This window comes from Micropterus dolomieu, linkage group LG09 (assembly GCF_021292245.1).
Source record: "Micropterus dolomieu isolate WLL.071019.BEF.003 ecotype Adirondacks linkage group LG09, ASM2129224v1, whole genome shotgun sequence".
In the NCBI taxonomy this organism is placed as follows: Eukaryota; Metazoa; Chordata; class Actinopteri; order Centrarchiformes; family Centrarchidae; genus Micropterus; species Micropterus dolomieu.
Genome location: NC_060158.1, coordinates 2250118 through 2254184, shown reverse-complemented (window position 1 = coordinate 2254184; position 4067 = coordinate 2250118). Strand labels below are relative to the sequence as shown.

At 40.3% G+C, this 4067-nt stretch overlaps 1 protein-coding gene across 3 annotated transcripts in view; it reads right to left on the bottom strand.

Moving 5' to 3' along the window:
• The window catches only part of LOC123976572 (gastrula zinc finger protein XlCGF57.1-like), an 18023-nt gene that overhangs the window by 10581 nt on the left and 3375 nt on the right, over window positions 1-4067 (bottom strand). The window contains exon 3 of one of the 3 annotated variants that reach the window (XM_046058855.1): window positions 1369-3409. The exons of 1 other annotated variant lie outside the window; for it this stretch is intronic. In XM_046058855.1, coding sequence (XP_045914811.1) covers window positions 3358-3409 — 52 coding nt within the window. In that variant the 3' untranslated portion in view covers window positions 1369-3357. Of the gene's footprint in view, window positions 1-1368; window positions 4053-4067 lie in introns of those variants that run through there. One more of the 3 variants, XM_046058856.1, reaches the window with a different exon arrangement.

The window sequence follows — 4067 nt, the reverse complement described above, 5'->3', positions numbered from 1 at the left end:
CAACCAGCGCTGTGTGGCCGAGTTCCGTCTATTTCCAGCTAGCAAGCTAAGCTAACTTCAGTTAGCATTCGTGGCTAACAGGAGATGAAAGGTGAAACATCCCGAAATGTTCGCACACACTCCACGTTTATCCATACATACAGGCTCTGCTGGTTCACACCGGTTGGATCTTATCCAAGTATTGCGTTAACCATGGATGTATAAAGAGAAAACGGGCTATATTAGCATGTTAGCCACAGTAAGTAATAGTGCTTCCGGTACCACGGCTTCTTCTTCTTTGATGGTGTTGTGGTTTTACCGCCACCTACTGTACCGGCGTGTGTATCACAACGACTCGTCCTTACATTTTACTATCATCTATCATATATTAGAAACTGAAACAGGATTCGATATCATCATCTCTTCAGTTATTTTGCAGAATATGTATTAAATGAAAGTTTGTTTTTATCTTTCTGAGGTTTGGAAGCAGCTGCCTTCTTTCTTCCTCATATATTTCTGACTGTGTAACACAACACGCTGTTTCTTTCTGCCCACAGAAGTCAAATGAGCCTGAATTATGTTTTCCAATTTTGAATAATAGACTGTTGTCTTGATATATTGTCTCTCCTGTTCCCGCATGCACATCTCGTTTCTCCTCACTTTCCCCTGTGCCCTCAAAAACCATCGTTATTTCCTTCATCCTCTATTTAATAATGCACTTGATTTCTGTCTTACTGAAGCTGAAAACCACATCAATGTTCTCACTTTCTGTGGCCTCCTTTGCTACTTTATCTGCCATTTAATTACGTTTCATCCCATTATGTGCCGGTAGCCATAAAAATCTTACTGTAAGACCCTTCATTTGAACTCTGTGTAACGTTTGCTGTACCTCTATCATAATGTCTGGTCTGCTGTCTGAATGACTCGTCTGTAAACTGTAGTGATGAACAAATAATTGCTCTCGCTCGTGTCTGCACTGCCAACAAAATCGCAAGCACTTGGTACCAGATCTTCAAAATAAAAGTCACCGAACCTTTGTCAAGATTAATAATGGCAGAAACACACAGATCCTTTACTTCAGTAAATGTGGAAAGTAATAGTAAACAGTACACAAACATAATGGCAGAAAATGTACAGTAAAATATTTGTTGGGGAGCTGTGCATGTTTTTTACGTTATTGCTTTATTGTTACTGATACCTTTTAACATGTAAGCAGCGCTTTGATGCTGTAATTCATTGAGGTTAAATTATATTAAACAACTTTATCAGAATCAGAATCAGCTTTATTGCCAGGTATGTGTATACATATGAGGAATTTGACTCTGGATTGTACAATGCTTACTCATACAATAACACAATAATACAGTAATAAAATCAAACACAGGCTACAGTACAGAGAACACATATATACACACATTATAAACAAAACAGACACTGTTGGATAGTTTAATCTGTAACAGTATTTGTATTACAGTAAGAATAAATAGTGCTGATATTTTTCTTTCTTCAACCGTCTGATGAACTGACTGAGAAGCTGAAGAGTCAACAGTTGTTTTGTGCATTGAGTTTGTCTCAAATCAGCCGTTTGGCTCTTCAAGTGTTTAGTTCTAGTTTTCTGAAAGCCCAGAGACACAGATTGTAACAGTACTTTTGATTTATTCAGCACTTTGAGCAACAGCTACCAGTTCATTCATAGAGTTAAATTTACAACAGTGGTCAAAACAAAACACAGTAAGTATAAATCTAATAAGTTACGATCCAATGGATGTGAACAGTGAATTTAACCAACAGTAACAACCTTTACAATGTGATGAGCTCTTGGTGGTAAAAACTGTGCACGTCCTGCAGTGGTGTCAAAGTAAAAGTCAACTCTGAAGCAGCTGCCTGAGACTGTGTGTGTGTGCATGTACCAGGTTTCAGGTTTCAGGTTGGTTCTAAGGTGTCAAAACAAGGTTTTCCGGAAAACCACAGCCAGAAACTGATAACAAACCACAATAAAAACAGACTCATCTCGTCTCTCTGGAAGCTTTTCCTCCTGAACCTGTTGTGGAACAGCACATGGTGTCGCTCCCTCCCTAACCCCCCACAGTCAAACCAGAACCAGAGAAATAATATAAATTTAAAATGAACTGGCAACTGAATGTTGGTCTGCATAATGTAAAGAGACAAAGCACCTTGTGCTTTTTAAATGTATTTAGAAATGTGTAAAGTGCAATAAAAAGTATTTTTTCAAAACACTGACTGCCAAATAAAACTTTTTAATGATTTTAACGGCTAACTGCATCAAAATTGTTCTAGCAGCCTGTTGCAGCAGCTGTGTGTAAGTTCAAGGTTAGTAAATCATTACTAAGTTGTTAATTATGCATTACTAAAATAAAAGCATTTGCACCATGGAGATAAGTTACAATATTACTGTAGGTAACAACTAAATAGTAAATCATAAAATATCATAGAATTCCACTCACTACGCTAAAACTTTTTATGTTTATCATTCACTGCAAGTCATTCAGCACCACAGTAATCCACAGTAAACCTAATTTATGGATCTGATATTTCAATATTGACCTAGCTTCACTTCATTTTGCCTGAACATGTCTGGGGAAAAGTCACAGCCGGCATGTTGTTGCTGCTAAGTACTGAACTGTCATATTATTAGAAACTTGATCACAAGTCACAGGAGTCTTTTGTTGCTAAAAACATCTGCTTTAAAATAAACAGACAAACAGAGGGCGTCTGCTCTGGCAATGTTTCAGTGTGAGGTGTACAAAGACGCAGGAGACGGGGAAACGGAGATCCGTGTGGGCACATGAGACCCTCAGAAAGAGGAGACGCCGCTGGTAGGACCACCAGCTGGTCCAGGGGCTTCGTCTTAACGATGGTTTAAGGATTATTTTAGGATGTCCCTGGACAATCCAAGCACCTGTAAACTTCCGTCAGCACAACTGAGGGCCCGTCTCTCCATTCATTAGATTGGAAAATGGAAAAGAACGCAAATGACGTCGGGCACGAATATTTTCAACTTCAAAAAGGGGTCGGACTGCCAGAAAGGTTAAGAACCCCTGGTTTAAGCCCATGGTTCAAGCACGCGTACGTGCACACGCCCGGTTACAATCTTAAAACTGCACTGCTAGTGACCGCTGATATCCCCCCTTTAATGTCTCAGATTGCTGGATATGCATCAAGATGCGTATTGCATTGGCCTCAGTGATACGCTCTTCCTCTTTATCTCACTCATTTAAAGTAGTTAAAACGTCTACTACCAAAGTCAAAATGCAGGGTGACTTCCAGAAGCCCTATAAAGATATACATCCTCTTGTGATGTGACTACAGTTTTTGGTTACTGCTGATCGATGAAGCTCAACTAGCAGCTCTCCGCCTTCACCTGCTGCTGTCAACAACACACTTGTGATTTTTGACCTGAGAATGCCATGTGAATCTTTTGTCACACATACTGCATTTGAACGGCTTCTCCTCAGTGTGGAGGGCCATGTGTGTGGTCAAATTGGCCTTTTTGGAAAATCTTTTACTACAAACGGAGCAGCTAAAGGGTTTCTCCCCGGTGTGGACTCTCATGTGATTCACCAACGTGCAACGCAGACTAAAACTTGTGTTGCACACGGAGCAGGTGAACGGCTTCTCTCCCGTATGAACTCTTAAGTGTGTGGTCAAATTTGAGCTTTTTGTAAATTTTTTACCACAAAATGGGCAAGTAAATGTTTTCTCTCCGGTATGACATTTCATGTGGATCTGCAGATGGTCCTTGCTGTCGAACCTTTTACCACACTCTGAGCAGCTAAAACACTGTTTGGCAGCATCACATCCTGCTTCATTGTTTTTCAGAGTATGTAAACCTGGCTGACGTTCCTTTCTCTGCTTCAGGACATCACTACGGTCTTCAGTCTCAGAGGAGAGTGAAGTCTTATTATCTGGCTGTAAATGTCCACCTGGATTTAAGTTCCTGGCTGGTTCTGGTCCTCCACTGTCCTCTCCATCAGTTTCTGTTTTCAAATGCTCTGCATCTCTGTTCTCTTCAGTTTGATGAAGCTGTGAGGACTGAGGTTTCTCTTCATCATCTTCTTCACTCTTCA